Genomic DNA, 24,533 nt, shown 5'->3' on the forward strand with positions numbered 1-24,533 from the left:
TTATACATTTAATTTCTACTTTCATAGCATTGTGATTTATATTTAATATAATTTCTATTTTGTAACTTTACATATGTTAAAAATTTTGCACACTGAAATATGATGAAAGGAAATGGACATGAAATTATCTTCTGTTGCATCCCTTACAACTCTACATTTTTACTAATTTTTTACATTATATTTCCACACAAAAATCTTTATTTCTTCCTTGTTCTGAAAATTCAGGCAACCTTCTAGCTGTATTTCTATATGACAAAAATTTGAGCTGAATAGAAACTACTTTATTTAAGTGAAGCATAATGTCCCAGGTTTCCCCACCATTTCCAATTATCTGTTTTACTCGCAACTCAATATTCTCTGGACCCTATAAACATTTTTATAGCATCCCTTATATAGACTAGTAGAGAAGCCATTGCTGAATCCTGAATTATAGGATGCATCTAGCTTTACAGAGGTCAGAGGGACTAGCATCCAGATGGAAGGAACCATAGCTACAGAAGACTCTGAGATAGTAGCAAGATTATAGTATTAGAAGAGTAGACAGACATCCAGTGTGACTGGAATATAGTAGGTGGACAGTCATAAACCTTAAATTTGAGGAGGCAGGCATAGGAGAAATGATTCAGGCCATGGGAAGTGTTTGGGTTTCTTTCAAAGAGTTAGAAATCCACTGAAAATTTTAAGTAGTGAGAACTATGATCTATCTGACTTAAATTTTAACAAATCAGTGGATGATCTATAAGGAATGCACTTGGGGAGTGGGGGAAAGATTAACAACCGAGTGGACAACAATAGCAGTTGTCTAAGAGATAATGTTGGCAAGGACATTGACCGTGTCTTTAAAAACATTCTTAAGGACCCAAACCTGCATGTTACAATCCCCTTCTCTTTGCCTCAATTATAATCATATTTTAGCTACCTCATCCCATTTAGAGACTTATTAGTTTCAATTTTGGCATCCCACACGGTCCCCTGAGCTTCACCAGGAGTGATCCCTAAGTGTAAAGCCAGGAGTAAGTCCTGAACATCGCAGGCTATGGCATACCAAAACGCTTTTTTTTCTTTTTGGGTCACACCTGGAGATGCTCAGGGGACCACATGGGATGCTGGGGATCCAACACAGGTTGGCCTCATGTAAGGAAAACACCCTATCTGCTATACTATCACTCTGGCACCAAAAATAAACTTTAAAAGAAAGAAAAATTCCTTTCATTTTTTTTTTAAAAGGAAGAAGGAGGAGTTGGAGAGATAAGAATAGAAGGAAGGAGAGAAGGATATAGGGATAATTTTTTTTTCAGATTTTCTAAGTGACTAGAACTCTGACTAAGGGGTTAGGAAAATTGATCCATTGCAGTTTTTCCATTTGCTTGTTGTGGGACCATGTACAAGTCTCACTATATCCTTCCTTATCTCCCTACCCCACCTTACTTCTGTCGTCCATGATCTTATTTTTCTACATGTCTTGTCTATTCTCTAAATTGTTATTTTAAGAACCATTCTGACTACCATGCCTTAGGAGTTTTATCTCCATTGTGTAATCCAACCTCTGGAAACAGAAGATAAATTGTAGTTTTTTTGTTTCCAAATAAGAAACTTCAAGCAAAACAGGCAAAGATGATTTTACCAAGATTACTCAAGCAGTTTGCAGTTGTCTTCTAGGACAAAACCTTACCACCATATATCTATATATGAAGAAAATGCCTCTCTCTTTTATCCCTCCCTAAATTTATATCAAGATTCAGCCACAAAGAAAATAACCAACATAAATTTTTTATGTGTCTGTCTTTTATTCTAGGTAGATGAGATTGATTATAGTAATGTGTGTACAGGAAGGCTTCCAGATAGACTAGTGAGATATTTAATAGTATATTAATCCCTCGCTGAAGCTAACCACATTCTTTTTCCCATAGCTGTACGGTTTTGTGACCGGTGCCATTTGATCAAGCCAGATCGCTGCCACCACTGCTCTGTTTGTGCTATGTAAGTGAGAGCAATATTTCATCTGGGATGAGTTTGACCATTACTGTGTTTTATTACTGTGTTTTAGATGACAAAACGATGTATCTAACATGTAACCTTGCCTAGATAAAAGCATTTTCTTTTGCCCATAAAAAGCACATGCCAAAAAATCCCTCATAGGGATGATGATTCAAAATGTTCTACTTAAATTTATTTTTATTTGGATTCTGTGGATTCCAATACTATTAATAATAGTTTCCATTCACACAATTCCTATAACACATTCATCACTAGTGTACCCACCTATCTCTCCCAAGACCCTCAATACCACTCCCTCTCAATCCCTCTACCCAACTGTAATTGTGTGGATAAGTTTTCCCACTATGTTGCTTTTGGACATTTTGTGCTACCTTGCTGTGTAACATTAAGTCATGTGTGTGAGAGAGACTGTTCTATATCTATTCCTTTCCTTCTGACTGACTTCACTCTGCATGATATTTCTAGATCCATCCATGTTGCCTCAAATTGTATGATTTTGTCCTTTTTTAGACTGGCATAGTATTGCACTGTTTATATGTAACACTACTTCTTGACTGATTTATTCGTAGGTGGGGATTTGTGTTCAAAACCCATTTTTAAAGTAAATATTTTGCTTTAGAACAGCTTGGGATTTGTAGGGCTTTGTGAAAAAATTGATGTCTCTTAGCCATTTCTCCTGTTTTCTTTAATATCATACCTTAACATGGTACATTTGCTACAATTAATGAACTGTGTTGATAAATTATTCTAAGTGAAGTGCACACTTTAGAAACTTTCCCAAATGTTTCATTTTTCTGTTTCCAGAATTCCATCCAATATACCACAAGTATTACCTTCTTAGGCTACTCTTAGCTGTGACAATTTCTCAGACTGTACTTGTTATTGTTAATCTTTAACTTTTTTTTTGGTTTTTTGTTTGTTTGGGGACCACACTCGATGGTGCTCAGGGTTTTCTCCTCACGGGGCTCAGGGGACCATATTGCGGTGCTGGAGATCGAGCCTGGGTCAGCTGGGTCAGCTGTGTGCAAGGCAAGTGCCTTACTTGCTGTACTATCATTTTGGCCCAGTCTTTAATATTAATGATCAGGTATTTTGTATAATATCCCTCAATTGAATTTGTCTGACATTTTTATCACTATTAGACTTGGGTTATATATTTTGAGGAGGAAGTTCATAGATATATACTACAAATAGGGTATCACTACAATGTTAAAATTGATTGTTTGATTAATGAAGTGCTTATTGTATTTATCCACTAAAAAACTACCCTTTGCTCTTTAAAACTATGCTTTTTAGCAGAAGTTGCAGTATGTAGCCTATAAGGAATCAAGAGCTATTCTCCTCTTCCTTGATACTAGTATGCTTGGAATTTTTCTGTGTGTGATATTTATCTCTTATAGCTCACTTATTTATTTATTAAACATTTATTTATATCAGTATGAAGATATGGATGTATATTTTGTAATTTTGGTCATAAATCAATGAAACTATTTATTTGTTAATCACATTCTATTAGCTTTATAAAACGTAATAAATTTATTTACAAATAAATTTTTATGGCTTTCTTCTTCAGTTCCTCCATATTTCTTTCTTCTTAACCTTTATTCAAATGCTAGTTATAGTCGCACATTTATTTCTGTACTTCCATTAATTAATAATAAACAAAATGAGAGGATTTATTTTATATCTTTCTTTGTTTCAATATACTAGACTTACTAAACCCTTTTAAAACTTGTACTTTTAGACATATAATTGCTGTCAACATGATCATATACAGTATTGTTATTGTCTCATCTATAACTGAAACTACAATAGCTTTGGAATAGCTGGAGTAGAAACTTAGGTATACTGATAGCATGTAAACTGCTGTTAAGAGTTTGAGATGAATGAAAAGCTGCTGCTTTATTTCCATAGCCTCATTTATCATTCTGTTTTCTGTTTCTTATTTTATAGGTGTGTATTAAAAATGGACCACCACTGCCCTTGGTATGTCCCTTTGATTGATTTCTCTCCTCTAAAATGGTTGAAGTTGGTTAATATGCCCAGTTTTCTAAACATAACTGTAACATGCTGAATTTTGATGTCATAATTCACTGGGATTTGTCTTGAGGACTCAGAGTAAAGGAACCATAACAATTTAGAGCAAGAATTTACTACCAATTTTATGATAGTGAATATCGAGGATCATAATATTAGTGATCTCCAAGACCTTATTTTTAGTAATTGGACATACTAATGAATAGAATCTAAGTAGTTGTCCAATTTGCCAGCATACAAATCAATTCTTACCTGTTAAAACATTAAAAATCTTGGCGCCAGAGTGATAGAACATTGAGTAAGGTGCTTGTCATGCATGTAGTTAATCCAGGTTCAATTCTCACCTTCCCATATAGTCTCCAGAGCACTGCCAGGAGTGCAGAGACAAAAGTAAACCCTGAACATCACCAGATGTGGCCCCAAAATACAAAAAAAAATTTCATGGTACTAATGTCAGCAGTTCTCTAAATTTGTTATGTCTTAGAGAACTACAGTTCTCTAACTTAGAAAACTAGAATCTGAAGTACTCTAACAAGAAAGATAGTATGTCACATTATAATTAGGTGTGGCTGTACATAATATATTAGGGCACCCACATTCAAGAAAACATCGTGTATATGTCATGAACCAGTTCAGAATTAATGGGTGAACCAATTCTCTCTGTGCCTAGAAGAAAGAAGGAACAAGTTATTCCAGAAATTTTTCCCAATGTTTCAACTAAGAAAAATTTTATTTTTATTGAATTTCAATACAACACATAATGAAGTATTTGTTTTCAATCAGAGTCTGTATTCTAAGTTATCTTTTCTCATTTTTAGGGTCAATAACTGCATTGGATTTTCCAACTACAAATTCTTCCTTCAGTTTCTAGCTTATTCTGTTCTCTACTGCCTGTACATTGCTACAACAGTTTTTGGGTATTTCATCAAATACTGGAAAGTAAGTTTAAAAAATACAAAGGCTCATATCTCCTGATAAACACATATACAGTGCAATATGTGACATTGTTCATCATATGTATTTTTAATTGAGATAAGTTGGAGACCTTAAAACCCCATTCTCACCATTGGGTAGATGAACCAGATACAAAACAACTAAACAAATAAAAAAATTAGAATTAGTTCAATGCAGAAGGCAGAAATTAACCAATGGACAGATTTTAGTTTAATAATCCTAGCTATTGAAGTTAATGCTGCAGATGTATTTTTGTGTGCTGCTATATGAAGTAAGACTGAAACAAGGAATATATTACTAAAAACTATCAGAAGCCACTGTGACTGATTTTTTTTTTTTGCTTTTGGGTCACACCTGGCGATGCACAGGGGTTACTCCTGGCTCTGCACTCAGGAATTACCCCTGGCGGTGCTCAGGGGACCGTATGGGATGCTGGGAATCGAACCGGGGTTGGCCGCGTGCAAGCCCCACGGTGACTGATCTTGTCTCATTATGTCTCCACTTGGTTACCAGATAATTGCCGATACAACTTTAGAGGTCCTTATGTGCTACTGAGATCTCTTGCGGTACCTGAGAACTGCCAGGGTGATCCAGGTAGTACATGGTACCACAGGACCATAGCAGCACTGTATCCTCGGGCCCTTGCACTGAACCTCCAGTTGGCCTAGATTTCTTGAAGGGGCCCAGCCTCCTGAGTACTGCTTGGGGACCCCCTCCCAAATCAGGAAACAAAGGCTCTTTGAAACATTTTATATTGGCTGATACTGACTGAGCTAACTGATCAGGATTGAAGGAATGTAGGAGCCAGTAGTCAATATATAAATAAATGCCTTATATTAAAGAAGATAAAGTATCACATGTCAGGACTTCAGATATGCTACGTAGAAGTAAAGAAATGGATGGAAAAAGAAGACTCCACTATAAAGAAACATTTCTTTTCCAAAATTTTTGATGCAATATTGATGTAGAAATGGGTTGAATTAATATTTGTTGCATCCAATTCTTTTTATAAAAGGTGGGGCCACATTTTTCTTGGTGCTCGGGGTACTATGTGGAGCTAGAGAGAGAACTGAACTTCCTGCAAGAGTGATACTTGCAAGAGTGATACTATGTGGAGCTAGAGAGAGAACTGAACTTTCTGCAAGAGCCAGTAGGGTACTTGTCTTGCATATGGTCCACCCAGGTTCTATCTCTAACATCCCAAACGGTCCTCCAAACCCCGTCAGTAGTGATCCCTGAGCATATAGCTAGAAGTAAGCCCCGAGTACCACTGGCTATGACGCCAAAATAAAAAACAAACAACGGAAAGCAAAGAACCATTCGCATTAGTTCTTTGAACTATCCCCCCAGATCTACAATTCTTTTTTACTGTTAAATTACATTTACTTTTAACAAGAATAAATGGTCCAGATGGTCTCTGTCACTGCTTGTGGTTTTTTTAAAAAAATGTTTTTTAAAAAACGAGACTCCAAAAATAGTGATTATTAAATTGGGCCTACTATTACTCTCATCTGCTGGTGCCTCCAGGTCTAGAAAGGATGACACAGAGAGACCAATACTGTGGCTAAAGTTCCATCAGAAATTTAAATCTCCGTCAGATTCAGTTATTCTTCTCTTATGAAAATCTGCGAATGCAATTACTCATGTGAGAAATACTGCCAACTTGAAACATGTTTATTATCTAAAAAGTGTACAAGACCTGGAACACTGCCTTTAGTTTTTAGTTATTATATATATATATATATATATACATATATATATAATCCACTGCTACTTGTTTTTCTTTTGATTGGGCAATTTCAATTGATGCACTTATAAAGTATTACTATTTTTTGGATTCAAAGAAGAATAGACTTTAGAAGCCAATGATTGCATTAAAACACAACCAGAAATCAACTACAAATTGCAGAAAAATTTCACCAGTTCTCAGTCTGATAGCCATAGAGAGTAGCTCTTGGTCTGATTTGCTTCAGGGACTGATTTCTGTATACCTGCAGGATAGTGACTGCAGTTCATGGACTTGTAGAAGTGGGAATAGGAAAAGGACTTTGTGGCATGGCTGCTGTACCATGCAGCACTGCTGTTACCAATCTGATTTTCTTAAGAAAGAACAGAGTCCGTGACATTGCATTTTCTAACATCAGTGAACATCCTGATCAAAGTAAAAGGCCTAAATCCTTTGCATCATTTCTTTATTTAAATAATAAGCTAGAGAAAATGGAAATTAAGAAAATGTTCCCATATGCAGTTGCACAAAAAATGTACAATTTCTCTTTGATAAGCCTAACAAAGAGTTGTAAGACCTATACAGTAAAGCTATAAGACATTGTCAAAAGAAGACACAAAAATGGAAAGATCCCAATATTCATGAATAATAATAAACAGTTAAAATGGCCATTTAATCTAAACTAATTTGCACATTCAACACCATTTCCTTTTTTGCATGTCATTCCTTAGATTTTATTTTATTTTATTCCATTTTAATTTTATTTTTTTAATTTTATCTTCAAGCAGTTGTTCACAGTAATTGATTACATCCAATATTCCAACACTAATCCCACCATCATTATACCTTCCCACCACCATTGTTTTGAGTTTTACCACCACCGCCCAAGCCTTCCCAAAATGCAGATTCTAAGTAGCTTATTTTGTATTGCTTTGACTAAAAATGATCAAAAAGTTTCCTTAGAGAAAAAGTGTGTGAAAATTGTGTCTCATCTTGGAGCCATTAAGCCCCTGTACTAGAGATCATCAAAATGTTGTTAGAGTTTGAGTCTTGCGTGCTATTTTACATATATGTGTATATATGTGTGTATTATATATATATATATATTTAATCAAGATTGGCTGTCTTCAACCATATACTCCATCAAATGTGGTGTACTACTCTTGTTATATCAGTGACATAATTGTATGAAATGCTCCTAGAATTCAAAAATTTTTTCATAGGGTGCTATACTTGGAGTTACATGTTTTTAACTAGATGGTGATTTTGGGATCCGGAGGCATCTCTGCAGCATGTTGCTCTCTTCAGAGATTCATTTGTGCATCTGGATCTTGGCTGTTAATTTGCTTAAATGGCATCCAGAGGCAGTTTGTGGGCGTGACTGCCAGAAAAGCGGAAGCTCATGGAGGTGTTTAGAGGGGCCCATTCCTCACTCTGGAAGCCTGGATTTCAGTCACAAATCCCGCATACCTGGGTTTTTCGGCGGATTCAATTTCATGCATGGGGGGAATTGGGAAAAGCCTCTGAAGAATGGCCATGAGCATGACTGCCTTTATTTTACGCCTGCAGTGTCTACCTTATTCTGGGAGGGAGTTATGTACCTGTTGTTGGATATAAAGGGCGCAAGTGAAATTTTCAAAATGTTTCCCTTCCAGGAACTCAGTGGTCTTTAAGGATGTGGTTGTGAATTTCATGTTAGAATTATGGGCTTTGCTAGGATCATGCCTAGGGTGTCCTCTGGAAATGTCTTAGGTGGATTGTTGCACTAAATTTAAAAACAGTGCATAAGGCCCCCAGGAATGTTGTTCAGTGATAGAGTATCTGCCTTTCAGACATGAAGCCACGAGTTAGATCTTCAGCCTCTCTCTATATATCATTTTCAGTTTCAGCAGCACTGCCATTTGTGAAATCTCTCAAAAAATTGTGAAATCTCTAGCACACCAAAACCATATGTGTATGATTATCAAAACTAAGTTGTATGACCCATAGAAAGCAATACAGTGGTGTAAAGTGCCAAACCTAAGTGTAAACCCTGTTAACCATTGCAGTCAGAGTGTGAGCACCACAACAGAAATTTGTGATCCTCCTACTAATACCACAACCAAGTGTATTTGCATCACAACAATAGCAACACTAACAAAGAAGGGAAGGGGGAAAACAAAACTAAAAGACAATGGATCAAATCCTCACTGGGATATTTGGTGAATGAAATATCCAATAGAGAGAAACTAGTAAGTTTTATAAGAAATGATTACTGTTTATTCTTTTTTAGAAAACCAGACATTTAATAACATTGGAGATCAGCATCAAACCCAGGAGAGGTTTCTGAGATGTAATTTGAAGGAGAAATTTTGTGAAATAATGAATACAGTGAAAGTGCAGAAACCTCAAGCCATATTACAGATTTTTTTGTGCATGAGACTTATACTACTGGAATAAAACTATATGAATGTAGATAAATTTAATAAGTTTTCCCAAATTGTTTTTAACGTAAGAACCAGCAAAGACTTCAGACCTTATCAATGTGAGGAAAGTGCACAAGCATGTCTCATATCTAAATTCTAAAATGGAAATAAATATAGAAAAACTATATCATAATGCTGTGAGAGCATCTAAGAGATGCGGGAAGACTAACAGTAGGAAAAATATTTTTAGTGTAAGAAATTTGGAAAAACTTTCAGTTGCCCTCATGTTTTCATAGCCACATGATAGATCAGTATGTACAGAAAATTCATTCATGCAAAGTATATGGAGAGATCTTTGTGCATTAGTCTTGCCTTCCACACATTATAAAACACCACACTGACAAGAAACACTGTGAATATTAGGAATGTGGGAAGACTTTGAAATACTGCTCAGAGGTTCGAGAACATAGCAATATACATGGTGGAGAAAAACCCTGCAAATATTTCAACATGAAAGCTTTCATTTTTCCAGTTCCCTGCAAGAATAAGTGACAATGCACAGTGGAGCCTGTGAATGTAAGGAATGTGGGAAAGCTTTCAGTTAGCCCTGATACCTCTGAGAACATGTCAGAATGCACAGTAAAAAAAGACCCTATGAATATTAGCAATAAGGGAAATCTTTAAAATATCATTTTTCTCTTCACGGGCACATGAAAGAGCAACGTGTTTTGTGAAATGCTCTGAATTTCAGAACTGTGAGAATGCTTTTACTCGTCATATTCTCCATTAACAGAACATAATAGCACACATATTGGGGAAGCCTTATGGATGTGAGCAGTGCAGCATCATCTACAGTGATTCTTCAAATGCTGCAAGCCTGTGTGAGGACACACACTGTATAGAAACTGAATATAAGATCCATATGAAAGCCTTAATTCACACTTCAGACATGTCATCAATGCAAGCAAGCACATTGGAATTTGGGGAATTCTTTCCTGTGTGATTCTTCACTTATTTTGTACATAGAGACTAGGACAAGCCAACATATTTTGTCATGATAAATGCAAGTTTGTCTTTGTCAGAGATTCATCCTTACTATGTATCCCTAGAATATTCATTTACATTCTTGCTTATATGTAACATATAATAAATATTCCTCTTATCCCCTTCATTTGTAACAATACATTTTCTTATTTTGGACTTTAAATTGTACACTTGTATAAATTTTTTTTCTCATTTTCACAGGAAAGGAAGACATATGAAAAGTTGGAATTAGCCCAACTGCTCATTCCAAAGTTGAAAATATTTTTTACGATTATGTTCAGAAGAGAAAATGTTGCATGCTGTTCATGAAATAGAATTTCAAACAGTTATTTTTGGTGTAGAGCAGCATGTAAGAAAATAGCTGGTGTAACATGGAAAGTAAGATGTTCCAGCTATTTATGAAAACCATTTACTACCTACTTTTATAATTACCTGTTAAATACTACTTAATTTTACTGCATAATTGTTTAATGGGATGCAATCAGACAGAACATTCTACTTCAGTTGTAAATATCAACCATATAAAATTTTCAATAGTTTTAAAATCAAGTAATGGCTTGTAGGTATAACATTAAAGAATCTGCCTATATGTTTAACCTCTTATATCACATTTTTCAGTACACATGTTTAAGAAAACGCTTGTTTAGAACAACCTCCCATGAGCGTGAGCCATATACCCTAAAGATTACCTTAAATGATTCACAATTTTCTAGAGATAAATAGATACAAGCATTAAGAGATTACATAACAGTTACGAACAATGCATACCCTTTTTCTTAGTACCCATTTGTAATTGATACATTATATACTCTATTTTATCTTCACTTAAGCGAAGATCCATTTTAGGCAATGTGGGTAAAGAGCATATCCATTATGAGGTATGTTCATCAACCGAAAAAGACTGTCTTATTAAAATTTTAAAAGCAATTTTATTTTACTTTTTACATTTTTAATTTATTTATTTTTAGATTTTATTTCATTTTTTATAAAGTTGTTCACAATAATTCATTGCACTCAATATTCCAATACCAATCCCACCCTTACACCTTCCCACCAGCATTATTTCAAGTTTTCCCAACCACCCATAGCAGGCCCTAAGTACTTTGCTATATATTACTTGTTATGAATAATTCGCTAAAGAGGATCAATAAATTTTCTTAGAAAAAGTTTGCAGAGATTCTTTTATCTCACCTGGGAGCCATGGAGCCCTTGTCTACGAGATTACTAACATGTTGTTACAGGTTAGGCTTTGTGGGCTAATTTTTTTTTCTCTGATCGAGATTGGTTGCAGTCTGCTTTACACCCCATCCAATGAGGTGTGCTACTCCTGGTATATCAGTGGCATAGAATATGAGATGTCATGATAAAAACAATTTTAATATAGTTTATATGCATGAAAAATAATTTTTATCCATATGAAAGTACTGACAAAAAGACTATCTCCTTTAATATTTTCTATTTGCTTATTATTTTTTTTTCAGGGAGAATTGCCAAGTGTTCGCTCTAAGTTCCATGTTCTTTTTCTTCTCTTCGTGGCCTGCATGTTTTTTGTCAGCCTTGTGATTCTCTTTGGTTACCATTGTTGGCTTCTCAGCAGAAATAAAACCACCTTAGGTAAGACTCAATATTAAGACTAAGAAAGAAGGGGCTGGAGCAATAGCACATCGGGTAGGGTGTTTGCCTTGCACACGGCCAAGCCGGGTTCGATTCCCAGCATTCCATATGGTCCCTTGAGCACCGCCAGGAGGAATTCCTGAGTGCAGAGGAGCCAGGAATAACCCCTGTGCATCGCCGGGTGTGACCCAAAAAGCAAAAAAAAAAAAAAAAAAGAAAAGAAAAAATAAACCAGACTAAGAAAGAAATAAAATATATTACAGTGGCATGTAGATTGTTTTGAGGAAGAGAGACATCAGTTTGTATGTATTTGTTTTTTCTTTTAATGCATACAATGCATACAAACATAATTATTAGGGGCTGGAGAGATAGCACAGCGGGTAGGGCGTTTGCCTTGCACGCGGCCGACCCGGGTTCAAATCCCAGCATCCCATATGGTCCCCTGAGCACGGCCAGGGGTAATTCCTGAGTGCAGAGCCAGGAGTAACCCCTGTGCATCGCCAGGTGTGACCCAAAAAGCAAAAAAAAAAAAAAAAAAAAAAAAACATAATTATTAGCCACAAAAACATCCCTTTACCTCTGAATTGTGACAGATGTGCACAAATTTTTTCAAAACTAGAAAATTATAGTGAATGAAAGTTACAGACTAAAGAAAGCAGTAGTGAATAAAACCTTGCCCCAAAGCAAAAATTATTATATCTCTTTACAGTTCAGATTGGGCAATAGCATTCTCCTACCTTAGATTTACACTTCAAAAAATTTCTAAATGTGTTTGCACAAGGAGGTAAAGAATCTATACCAAATGGAATATCAAATACAGGAGATCAAGGTTTTTTACAGAGGTAGAGCACTCTAGTTTATTGAACACACGGAGAATCCTGAGAAGTAATAAAGGAATAAATAATTTAATTTCTATAATAACAAGTAATTATGTAGGGAATATAATAATGAGATAAATATTAAACTAGTAAGTCTCTAGAAGTTCACTGTAAGAAGTGATTAATTTTTGTCTACTATTTTATACTTTGGACTGCTATTTATATAGGTGTCTATATACATTGGATGGATCTGAATATAGTAATTTTTCATCTATGGTGAAATGAATATTTACATTTTGTATAAACCACTGCATGCGGAATGAAAAGAAAGTGTCTAAATGTTGAATGTTTAGCTGGAATACAGTTTATTTAGCTAAGTTTAGCGTAAAAGCCACAATATCTGGGGCTGGAGCAATAGCACAGTGGGTAGGGCGTTTGTTTTGCACACATCCAACCCGGGTTTGATTCTCAGCATCCCATATGGTCCCCTGAGCACTGCTGGGGGTAATTCCTGAGTGCAGAGACATCACCAGGTGTGATCCAAAAAGCAAAAGCAAAAAAAAAAAAGCCACAATATCTGAAACTCATTTGCTAGTAATACTAACAACTAAGAATTCATTTGCACTCATTTTATTTAGGTGGGAATACTACTAGTGAACTCAGTCATCTTGGAATACTACTTGCTGTGTACACAGGGGCCATTCCTGGTAGTGCTGGGGATGTATATGTCATGTAGGGGATTGAACCGGGTTGGGTATATGCAAGGAAAGTTCCTTCTTTGTTGTGTTATCTCTCTGTACTCTGCACTCATTTTCTAAGCCAAATATACAAACACACACAAGTTGCTAGGGTGATTATTAACACATTTGACTTACAGATCATTAGCAACATAGAAAAATATTAAAAGCTTATATAGCAGAGTCCGCAAACAAGGAAACAGATAGGAATTGCTCATATGAAGCCAGGGTCCAACAGTGAAACTGTGTGCAATTGTGTATATAGAAATAGCATGCACTATAATTGTGTGTATAGAAATAATTGGATAATTGTGTGTAAAAAACTAAATCTGTCCGAGGGGCGTGTGCACTCGCGGGCTCTGCTCTCCAGGCGCCTCTGTCTCACCTCCCACGTTTGGTGCTCTGGAACCACTGTGTATGGGCTGGATCGGGACGGCTGGTGGTCAAGGACAGGCGAAGGAAGAACGAGGTCCAAGCTGGTTGCTGATTACTTACCGTTTATTCAATCTTCCATCTTTCTCATCTCCCGTACTCCCAGCTCCGTTCTCTCTCTGCATCAACTCCAGCCTCCCTCCTTCTCTAATCTCTCCTCCTACTTGTATCTCCCACCTTGCCCTCTAGGCTACACCCAGCCAGGTAGCAAAATCAACATAAGAAAGCCCTTCCTGAGGGCAGAACTTTCCAAAGCCCTTCCTGACTCTTAAGGTTTTTTTCTTTTCCTTAGTCCAAACACTTATGAACATCTTAATACTAGTTATTTTTGTATGGACACAGTAAGAGATACATTGAGGCTTGCAGGGCAGCTCTCCTGGCAACATCTTGCCACAGACTCAGAATACAGCACTCAGGCCAGATTAATCATTCCTCACCCTAGCAGGGTCCAAATCTAGTTATCACTGTTTGGATCATGAATGACAACATTTGCCCATGATCAAGCTCTTAACTTACAGTTAAGCATTAGGCACTTTGGCCAGGCCCATCTCAATGCCAGGGTAGCACAAAACTCACCGCTTGCCCTGGGTCCGTCTCATCCCTTGTTGTGACCCTGCTTTTGGGAGTGCTAGGAAGTAAGGGCAGCTGAGGCTTAGGTCGAGAGAACAGATGCCCAGGAGGAAAATATGTAGAGTCAAATGACTTCCAGGTTACAAAAGCATAGCATTTGCTAAGTCTTCCTGTGTGCATACAAAAAGGACATTGCTCTGAATAAACTATGCAAAGGACTCAAGGAGAAAAGAAAAACAATATTTACAAGTCAACAGAACACTAAGAAAGAAGTTACAAATAAACAAAGAGGAATAGGAGCACTGTGACAGGAGTAACCCAATAAACCTAAACTACCTGAGGCTATGTAATCCTACAATTGTGTATATATAAATAACATACACTAACATGGTGGTCCAATTCCTCATAGTTTTAAAGCTAGTTGTGGTTTAAACATTGACATTTTATGGGTATAAAACTCAGTTTTTCACATGCAAAACATTGATAAGTTAAAGGCTTCAGTGTAAAATATTAATTTCTGAAATTTATTAAAACCAGACCAGTTGTATTTCTCTACGTTTCATTACTTTTCTCCCAGCTGTAAAGATGGAGATTATTTGACTGTTGTTGCAACTTAAATTCTAATACAGCGCTGTTAATCTAGTCTTTCATTCCTTGCAACCAAGGGTATAAAATGCATATTACACTGGAGAACTGCTTAATTATTTATATCATCATGTGTTTATTCTGTTTTAAAGACTATACAAATTCTTAAGCTTGCTGTCAGTGTGTGTGTGTGTGTTGTGTGTGTGTGGGAGGGTTCATTTAGGACAGAGAAGAGACCATTATGACAATAATAACTGGAAATGATCACCCTGGACAAGAACTGAGTGCTGAAAGGAGGTAAAGGAATATAAATGAAAACCTTTCAGTACCTGTATTGCAAACCATAAGGCCCAAAAGGAAAGAGAGAAATGGAGAGAAAGAGAGAGAAAAAAGTGTCTGCCACAGAAGTAGGCTGGGTGGGTGGGTAGAGGGGTTTCAGGAGGGAAACCAGGGACATTGGTGGTGGTAAATGTATAGTGGTGAAGGGATGGGTGTTGGAACATTGTATAACTGAAACTCAATTATAAACATCTTTGTAACTGTGTATCTCAAAGTGATTCAATAAAAAGTAAAAAAAGAGTACCAATAATTTATATTTAATAATGAGATTATTCCATATTAAGTGGCCAATCATTTTTTACTTAGTAGTTTTTAATAGCATTTAAGCTCCTGTGATGACACGGTAAAAATATATGATCAAACCAAGTCACATTCATGGAGAATTCTAAAATATGTTTGTTCTGAAATTTGTTCTTTTTTACTTCAACTCCTCTTACTCTTTCCTAGAGGCCTTCTGTACTCCGGTGTTTACAAGTGGCCCAGAGAAAAACGGGTTCAATCTTGGCTTTATCAAAAATATCCAGCAAGTGTTTGGAGATAATAAGAAGTTCTGGCTGATACCTATCGGCTCCAGGTATGTTCTTATTACCACTGAAAGGCATTGATGCTTAGCCATGAAGTAGAAGCTATTTGAATTTTGAATGCAGTCCAGTGTGAAACTATTCCCCATATTTTTCATTTCTAGGTTAGGAAAAAATTAGTAAGTCAGAGTAAAAATAGACATTCTCATGTTTTGTGGGATTTTCATGTTTGCATGTTGTGTAAACTGCTACCACTCTTTCATAAATGAGTGTGATAAGATCTATCAAAAAATAAGAACCTACATTCTTATTGTCTCAGATTTCCAGTTCTGAGGTTCTCATAGCATAAGTATAGATAAAACTAGAAATAAGACTATTTATTGTGGCATTAGATACAATGTTATGTAGTTAAAAGTGATAATTATTGGGGCTGGAGAGATAGCACAGCAGTTAGAGCATTTGCTTTGCACGCAGCCAACCTGTGTTCAATTCCCAGCATCCCATATGGTCCCCTGAATACTGCCAGGAGTAATTCCTGAGTGCATAGCCAAGAGTAACTCCTGTGCATCTCCAGGTGTGACCCAAAAAAGCAATAAAAAGTGATAATTATTAAGACTATCTCATAACAAGGGGAAAATATTGCATTTAAATTAAAATTGTAGAATTCAATATGATCTGCACACCATGATTTTAAGTATATACTAATAGAGACAGAAAAAATAAAATAGAGGGGAAATGTACTCCAAAAAAAAACTGTAAGTAGTAACAATAGTCTCAGAAATTGTTTCTCTTTCCTCCATTTTCATAATCTAGGGTGGAATGCATATATTATGGGGTGGAATTCATCTATTTTATGAAGTAAACAATAAAACAAGACAACACAATTGACATGGAGGTTGTAGGAAATTCTCAGAATTGAAATAGGAATAAAGGGAAGCAGTGAAGTAGAGATGAACTTGTGACCTGAGTACCTTTGTCAACCAGACAGAACTACCATCAACTAAGTTATCTCTGAAGCAAAGCATAATTATTTATAGCTATCTTGCATCCCATTTTAGAACCACCCTTTGAGCTGCAACCATTTTTTTTATTTATATGAAGAAATGTAATTGGAATAGAAGAATTTTTCAAAAGAACAATTGCAATTTTTTCTTAAATATTTTCACCCTACACTGATTGCCCTGGTATTTCTTTCTTTGTACAGGTTAGTGTCTAACAGGCTCATGTAAGAGCTGTGTAATATCCAAAGTGATCTCACTTATCTGTGGCATATAGGATACTGGATGAGGAAATGAACTGTAGTAAAGGGGTGATGGGATGGCTAGATCATCCTTGACCCTAGCATTTAGTAAGGAGGACATAAAGGGAAAGAAATAGTTGGAAGTCTGTCTCATGAGCTGGGGGAGGAGGCAGCTGGAATAGAGAAGGGATCACTAAGTCAATGATGGTTGGAGGAATCATTCAGGATGGGGGACATGTGCTGAAATTAGATAAAGGACCAAACGTGATAGTGGCTCAGTATCTATATTGCAAACCATAATGCTCAAAAGTAGAGAGAGAGTATGGGGAAATTGTCTGCCATAGAGGCAGGGAGGGGTGGGATGGGGGGGTGATACTGGGGACACTGATGGTGGAAAGTGCACTGGTGGAGGGATGGGTGTTCGCTCATTGATCATTGTATGACAGAAACTCAAACATGAAAGCTTTGTAAATGTATCCCATGGTGATTCAATAAAAAAAAAGAAATTAAGAGGGAAGAAGAGAATGGGATGTAATGGGTGAACAGGGGTCAGAACTTCAGTTATAATTGTGATACAGTTGAGTGGTATAGCCAAATATCCAAAACACAGAGTCAACAACATGGAAAGCATGGGATCTAAGCTACAACCACTGAAACTTTGTAATATGTCTGTGAAGTTGACAGGCGTAGAATGGGTGGAATTGCGGGTGTGAACGGAATATGGAAAAACTGGTGGAGCAAAGTTGACACTGGTGATGGGATTTATGTTGAAATATTACATGTCAAAAACTCAATTATCAAAAAATAAGCTGTGGAATATCCCACTATCCTAGCTATAAACCACCAAATAAAATTGTGCCAGTGGGTAATGTTGACTAATAACTATACCTCTCCCTTTCTCTCTCTCTCTCTCTCTTTCACATACACCCACTCATATCAGAGGTCTAAGATGAGTAGTTTATTATAGAGAACAATGAAAAACTCAAAAACCTTTTACATGATAATTACTATACTTGTGTCTTCTGTAAGAGGTCTGCAATAAGATCAACTTTCAATTAGCACTTTTACAAACAAGATGAAAGTCATAAGTAATATCAATAAATAATCTGAAAGTCACTCAGATATAGTTTAATGTATTCAAATATACATACTTATTATTCAAATAATAACTTTTCTATCCAAGACTAGTTAAATTTCATATAATGCATCCCATCTGTTAAGGGCAGACTAAACAGGAAGGTAGCCCTGTAAACATAGGTGTCCACAAAGTTTATCCTATCCGAAGATTATTGCTCCAGAACCTACACTTCAGAGATTTATCATTTTAGTTCTTTCTCTGAAAACTTCAGAACCTTTCTGTCCTATATGCCAAATAACAAGACACTCAGACTTTACTGTCATAAATTAACAGCAACTTATCTTCACTGTATTCATCAATTTTGAAAGTGCTAGATTTTTCCCCACTTTAAACACAGTGGTGGTTCACAAAGTTGTTCACAATGACTTGTTACAGGCATTCAGTATTCCAATAGCAATCCCACCACTACTGTCACCTTCCCTTCACCACTGTCTTCATTTTCTCAAAAATCCCCTCCTATGTCCCCATAGCAGGCCCATATTAATTTATTTTATGTTGCTTATTACATCTGAATGGTTAACAGGATGATAAAAATATTTCTGTAGAAAAAAAATTGTGAAAATTATTGTTTCTCAACATGGTGACATTAAGCCCTTGTATGAGAGTTTACTAAACTGTTGTAAGTTAACCCTTCTTTGTTAATGTTTTTGTTAGTGGAGATTGGTTGGCTTCTGTGTTACATCCCATCCAATCTGGTGTGCTACTATTGGGATGTCAGTGTTGTAGAGTTTGGAGATGTCTCCAGAAAATCCAGTATATTTTACTGGACAGTTTGGCCAGAGGCAAGATGGTGGCTTTGGTGTGTGGAAGTGGCTGTTGGGCCTTTGTTAAGGAGGGAGCTGGCGTGCTTCTCCCCTTCTGGAGGTTCTGGAGGTCTCAGCCAGAAATGGGTATCTGAGAAATTTTTGCGGCTAGTTGATCTCTTTCAAGATTTATTCATGAGTCTCGGGAACAAGGCCAGTAGATGAGCTTATGTGATGGTGATGGTGGTACATGTTTGTACTGGGTGTTCCAGAGGTCTGGGGAGGTCATCCATTCTGAGGCCAAGAAAACCTGGAGTTTTCAGTCAAAAGGACTCATGTATCTTAAGTTTTTGGCAGATTAGGTTCTCTATGAGGATCAGTCCTGAGGTGGTGGAGTCATGCTGGAGGCATGGCAGTGGCTTTGGGGAGTGAGAATGGCTGCCAGGGCTTTGTTGGAGTGAGAGTTGGGCCCCACATTCATCGCCCCAAAGGTCTCACCCATGCATGAGTGGTGTCTGAGAAATTTTTGCAGCTGGTAGATCTATTTTGAGATTTATTTGTGAGTCTCTTGAACAAGGCCAGGAGATGAGCTTGCATGTCAGCAGTGGTGGTATATGGGTGTGATGCCATGTCTTCCAGAAGTTTGGAGATGTGGGGGGAGGGACGCCACCAATCCTGATTCCAAGAAGGCCTGGCATTCTCTGAATGTGCTAGTTTATATTAAAAATTGAGAACCAAAACAGAAAAGAATAAAAATTGGGGTCATCATGGATCATTCAGTATTTATAAAGCTTGTTGTTTGTGCATAGTGCCATGCCAGACATTATGGAAAGAAACTAAAAGAGTTGTTTACAAACAAATAATAGTCAACACGAAGTAGACAGAAACGTCTAAGTTCTAGAAACTGAAAGCAGTGCAATAACTGGTGCTACAAGCAAAGTTGACTCCACCATCCACCGTAACTTTTGCCAATAGCTGCATAGTTTAAATTTTTCAGAGCTCAAATTCTACTTATAAGACTTATAAACCAGTGTTTAAAATGTTTTTAGGGATCGGAGTGATAATACGGCAGTTAAGGTGTTTGCCTTCCATGTGGCCAACCCAGGTTTGGCCTGGCACCCATTTGGTCCTGTGAGCACCACCAGGAGTAATTCTTGTGTGCAGAGCCAGGAGAAACCCCTAAGCATTCCCAAGTGTGGCCCAAAAACAAAATAAAGAAATATGGTTTTGATCTCTTTCAAGATTCATCTATGGGTCTCTGAAGCAAGGCCGATATATGAGTTTGTATGGCTGAGCCACGGGTGGTTTGTGGGCATAGCTCCCACATACCTAACTTTTGGTTGTTTAATTCCTCGGGAAACTTGATCCCAAGATGTTGGGGTCCAGCCAGAAGCACAGCAGCAATTTGGGGGTATCAGGAAGCCTGAAGGCACCATCAGGCTGCTGATACACTCACTCCGTGGCTACAAGTAGACCTGCTGGTGGCACTGCACTCTTAGCAATGTTCCTTTCAACCTCCTCCATATCTCCAAGGTGGTATTATTTTTTTCTTCAACAAAATGCTAGTACCTCTGCTCAGGCAAGTAGAACTTTGATAAGCGTTCTCACTCATGGATTACTGGCAATTCATCACTCACAGGTTTTTCAACAACCAAAGTAATGAGGGACTAGAGTCTGTTTTGGCCTCCTGCTTTTATCAAGCCTTTGCTATGGTGTGTGTAATTCAGAGGTCGACAAGTAGGAATCGATTCCTCCTTCCCTCTTGGAGAACCCAGCAAGCTACCGAGAGTATATTGCCTGCAAGGCAGAGGCTGGCAAGCTACCCCTGGCGTATTTGATATGCCAAAAACAGTAACAACAAGTCTCACAATGGAGACGTTACTGGTGCCCGCTCAAGCAAATTGATGAGCAACGAGATGACAGTAATACAGTGATACAGTGATTAGTTGCAAGAACTCACTGTCTCTTTTTCCCACCAGCCCTGGTGATGGACACTCCTTCCCTATCAGGTCTGTAAATGAGTCACAGAACCCACTGCTAGCAAATGAAGAACCCTGGGAAGACAATGAGGATGACAATCAAGGTAAGAAGGCTTGAGAGGAAGTCTTTTCTCCATCCAACATTGATGGTATAAGATAGTGTATAAGTAGTGTTGTGAGGTAACTGTTCAGAAACATAATATATGTATGTCAAACTCATAAGTTACCTTTAGCTGCAAAAGGGAAAATGTGACCAAATTTGTTTAGAAAATAAGGTGGCTTAGGTAAAATTATGTAGCATCTTGGATGGTTTGTTAACAACTTTGTGAAAACATGATTAGTAACCAATCAGATGAGCCAGGAAACAATAATTTTTGCTGTGCACGTTTTTTTAATTTCCTATGAGTTGGTCATGCTTCTCTTAATTTAACTTAGTCACTTAATATGATCATTAGACAGCTCACCTTTATCTATTATATTTCTTCACACTAATTATTTCATTAAAAATATTCAATATGCTAATTTCTCTTTTAGAATGGTTTAAATACACAAAACAACAACAAATAGTGGTAAATCTACACATGCATGCATACAAAGGGGTAAAGGAAAAATAAGGAAGCAGAATGTGACCCTTCTACATTTCTCTCACCAGAGTATTTGGGTAAACTTGAAAATTTTTGAGAGGAAAATCTCCTTTCGTGTGCTCCCCTTGCCACCTATTCTTTGTCCCCACATAACGCTGTGGTCAATACTGTGCCTCCAACATCTATTTATGTTGCTAGTATCAGCTCTGAGAGAATAAATTTTAGTGACTGATAACAGTAACAGAATAGCTGATAGATATTTTGAGAGAAAACTCTAGTAGTTATTACAAACTGCATTTGAAATGAGTGAGGCTTAATAAAGGAGAAATGCTACGGAGATGGGAAGTAGAAATGGGAAGCAAACTTGCTTAATATTCTCACAAGTTCTCTATGCAGAAATCCAACTTTAGAGTAAGGAATGATCCTAGTACTAAAGAATGGCAAAATAGTCCAAAATTCCTTTTTGTAAAAGACGAATTCTGGGACAGAGAGGCAGCCAATTGAGCTGAGCGCATGCTTTGTATGCAGGACGCTGCTTTCAATCCCTAGCACCACAACCAGCACTGGTTCTGCCAGCACTGCCAGGAATGACACCTGGTCATCAGGAGCAGCCCTCTAAGCATCACCAGGTGTAGCTGACCTGAAAAATAAAAACCAAAGAGTCTATTCCCATATGAAACAACTTTAAAAATATGAGCAACTAACTACCTAACTTCATTTTGCTGATTTTTATTGAAAAAGATACTGTCTTTTGTCCTACATTCCTTCAGCTTAGTTACAGAAGTTCCAAGGAATGAGATTTTAATTTTGGTATTAAGAAGTGTAAACTCTTAAAAAAAAAAAGAAATGTATAGGATCATGAGCTGGTTTGAAATGCTTCCTTCCATCATAAAAAATTCTATTCCACTCTGAGATTGGTGTATCAAGGCAGCACTTTAAGTATATATTTAGAACTAGAGTTTTTAAAATTACTGTTAAAAGCAGTCTCAAATGGAAAATGTTCTTAAAAAATCAAAATATAAAATTTTGTATTTTTCAGTTTTATAACTTTTTGTTATTATTGCAGTTTAACTGTTTATAGTAGTAATGATGTTTCTGATTTCGATGTAGAGTTACTATACCTCACCACCAAAAAATTACCCACTTAGTCTGCCTCTTCATTCATCCTCACTGATCCAGTACCTTTACTTGGTACCCATTTTCTTTAATACAAGGCCAATCATATATCATAGTATGATTCTGCGTATTTCCTTATTTAGTTTTTCTATGTATCACAAATGAGTGAGTTCACCAGGAATATTTCTTTCTGACTTACTTCACTTAATATGATATCCTAAAGTTCCATCTACATTAAAGAGAACTGCACTATATCACCTTTTCATATAGCTGAATAATATTCTGTTATGTATGCATTGGGCTGGAGCGATAGCACAGCAGTAGGGCGTTCATCTTTCACGCGGCTGAGCCGTGTTTGATTCCTCCGCCCCTCTCAGAGAACCCAGCAAGCTACTGAGAGTATCGAGCCCACAGGGCAAAGCCTGGCAAGCTACCCGTGCGTATTGGATATGCCAAAAACAGTAACAATAAGTCTCACAATGAGAGACGTTACTGGTGCCCGCTCGAACAAATCGATGAGCAATGGGATGTATGCATTATATAATTTCTTTACCTATTCATCTGTCATTGAACATTTGGTTTGTTTCCATATCTGGTGTTTGTACTAAGTGCTATAATGAAAAAGGTGTACGTATATTGTTCTTCAATTAATGTGTTTAATTTTGGGTGGGTGTATGCCAAGGAATGGAATCACTGGTTCATATCAAAGTTCTGATTTTACTTTTTTAAAATCTCCATATTGTTTCTCATAGATGTTCAACCAGATGACATTCCCACCGAAAGTGGAATAGGGTTCTTTCTCACCCATCTTTATGACACTAGTTGTTTCCAACCTTTAGTATCTATGCCATTCTTACTGGTATATGATGATACCTCATTGTTGCTTTTATTTACATTTTTTCTGATAATAATTGACAATAAACACTTTTTCATATGCCTACTGGCTGTTCATATATCCTCATTTAGGTAGTGCCTTTTCATCTTCCATCCCCATTTTTTTGATTGGGGATTATTAGAATTTTGTTGTTAAGCTATAGAATATTTTATCTGTCTTGTATATTAGTTCCTTATCTTATGTGTAGGTTGTGAATATTTTCTCCCTTTCACTAGGTGATTTATTACTTAGTCCTGAGTTTAGTTTTTATGCAAAATCTTTATTTGATGTAATCCCATTAGTTTATTTTTATGTTATCCTTGCTAATGGAGTTTTTGCTAATTATTGAAAACATCTCTGTGCTTCATACCCTGTAGAATTAAGCTCTGGGTTTTTTAAAAATATGTTTGGGGCTGGAGCGATAGCACAGCGGGGAGGGCGTTTGCCTTGCACGTGGTCGACCCGGGTTCGATTCCCAGCATCCCATATGGTCCCCTCAGCACCGCCAGGGGTAATTCCTGAGTGCATGAGCCAGGAGTAACCCTTGTGCATCGCCGGGTGTGACCTAAAAAGCAAAAAAAAAAACATAAAAATATGTTTTATGGACTCATGTCTAAGCTCTAGGTCTTTTTTTAATTTTTTTTTTATTTTATAAGGTGGTTCACAATATTTGATTACTGTTCAAACACCAATACTACCACCATTACACCTTCCCACCACCAAATTCGAGATGTTTCCATTCCAAGCCCCAATCCCTGTCCCAAAGCATAACCAAAATGATATATTTTGTATTGTCTATTATGGAAAACCGCTGAAAATGCTATAAAAAGTATCCATAGAGGAAACAGTGTGAAGATTGTTCTATTTTGGCAGGGGCCATTAAGACATTCTTTAGAATATCACTAACATGTTAAAGGTTGAGCTTTTGTATATATATATGTATATACGCATATATATGAAACTATGTATATGTGCATATATATGTGTATATTTCCCTCTATAATTTGTTGCCTACTCTTTGAACCCCATCAAATGTGGCGTGGTTCTTACGGAGAATGGGTAGGGTGTGTCTTATGATG

The 24,533-nt window shown here is 36.9% G+C and overlaps 1 protein-coding gene across 2 annotated transcripts in view; it reads left to right on the forward strand.

Annotated features, from left to right (window-relative positions):
• ZDHHC15 (zinc finger DHHC-type palmitoyltransferase 15) overlaps positions 1 to 24,533 on the forward strand; it is a 177,400-nt gene that overhangs the window by 103,866 nt on the left and 49,001 nt on the right. For both annotated transcript variants that reach the window (XM_055122910.1, XM_004620918.2), the window contains 6 exons: positions 1,911 to 1,980; positions 3,952 to 3,984; positions 4,854 to 4,974; positions 11,646 to 11,778; positions 15,707 to 15,833; positions 20,881 to 20,984. In XM_055122910.1, coding sequence (XP_054978885.1) covers positions 1,911 to 1,980; positions 3,952 to 3,984; positions 4,854 to 4,974; positions 11,646 to 11,778; positions 15,707 to 15,833; positions 20,881 to 20,984 — 588 coding nt within the window. The remainder of the gene's footprint in view (positions 1 to 1,910; positions 1,981 to 3,951; positions 3,985 to 4,853; positions 4,975 to 11,645; positions 11,779 to 15,706; positions 15,834 to 20,880; positions 20,985 to 24,533) is intronic.

The sequence above is a fragment of the Sorex araneus genome, chromosome X (genome assembly GCF_027595985.1).
Source record: "Sorex araneus isolate mSorAra2 chromosome X, mSorAra2.pri, whole genome shotgun sequence".
Lineage (NCBI taxonomy): Eukaryota > Metazoa > Chordata > Mammalia > Eulipotyphla > Soricidae > Sorex > Sorex araneus.